This window comes from Eimeria tenella, genomic scaffold (genome assembly GCF_000499545.2).
Source record: "Eimeria tenella Houghton genomic scaffold, Eth_scaff1929, whole genome shotgun sequence".
NCBI lineage: Eukaryota > Apicomplexa > Conoidasida > Eucoccidiorida > Eimeriidae > Eimeria > Eimeria tenella.
In genome coordinates this window covers 1,446-1,917 of record NW_013541770.1, presented here as the reverse complement: position 1 = coordinate 1,917, position 472 = coordinate 1,446, and the positions used below count along the sequence as shown (strand labels likewise).

Here is a 472-nt window from a genome sequence, read left to right as displayed (position 1 = left end):
GCGCGCCCGCCGCCGCTGCTGCTGCTGCTGCTGCTGCTGCTGCTGCAGGCGGCCTGGGGCGTGTGGGGCTCGTGCTGCGCCCGTTTCAGCTGCAGCAGCGCCTCCCGCAGCGGGAGGCCCACGTGCTGCTCGTTGCCAAGAGCTATTAACCACAACTTCCCCCGAAGTTCTCCCGGAAGGCCCCCCAGCCACAGCCGCACGAAGCCGGGCTGTGTTGCGGTGTCTGTACGCCGCCCGCGGTCCAGGCTGTACCTTCCCGCCCACGAGCTGCCCAGGTGGCTCAGGTGTATGTACGCGTTGGCTTCAGCAGCAACAGCGCTTCCCACAGCTCCCGTTTGCTGCGCCAGGGCTGCCAGGGCCCCCTGGGGGCCCCCCGGGGGGCCCCCCCAGGGGGCCCCCCCGGGCGCGGGGGCCCCGCCGGCGCGGCCCGCGGCCCGCGCGGGGGGCCCCGCCGGCGCCCCGCAGGCTCTGC

At 75.6% G+C, this 472-nt stretch overlaps 1 protein-coding gene across 1 annotated transcript in view; it reads right to left on the bottom strand.

The window, feature by feature from the left end:
* ETH_00033590 (TBC domain-containing protein, putative) overlaps positions 1–472 on the bottom strand; it is a gene marked incomplete at both ends in the record, with an annotated part of 4,822 nt that overhangs the window by 3,085 nt on the left and 1,265 nt on the right. The window contains one exon of the mRNA XM_013374114.1: positions 3–472. Within this exon, the coding sequence (XP_013229568.1) occupies positions 3–472 (470 nt within the window). The remainder of the gene's footprint in view (positions 1–2) is intronic.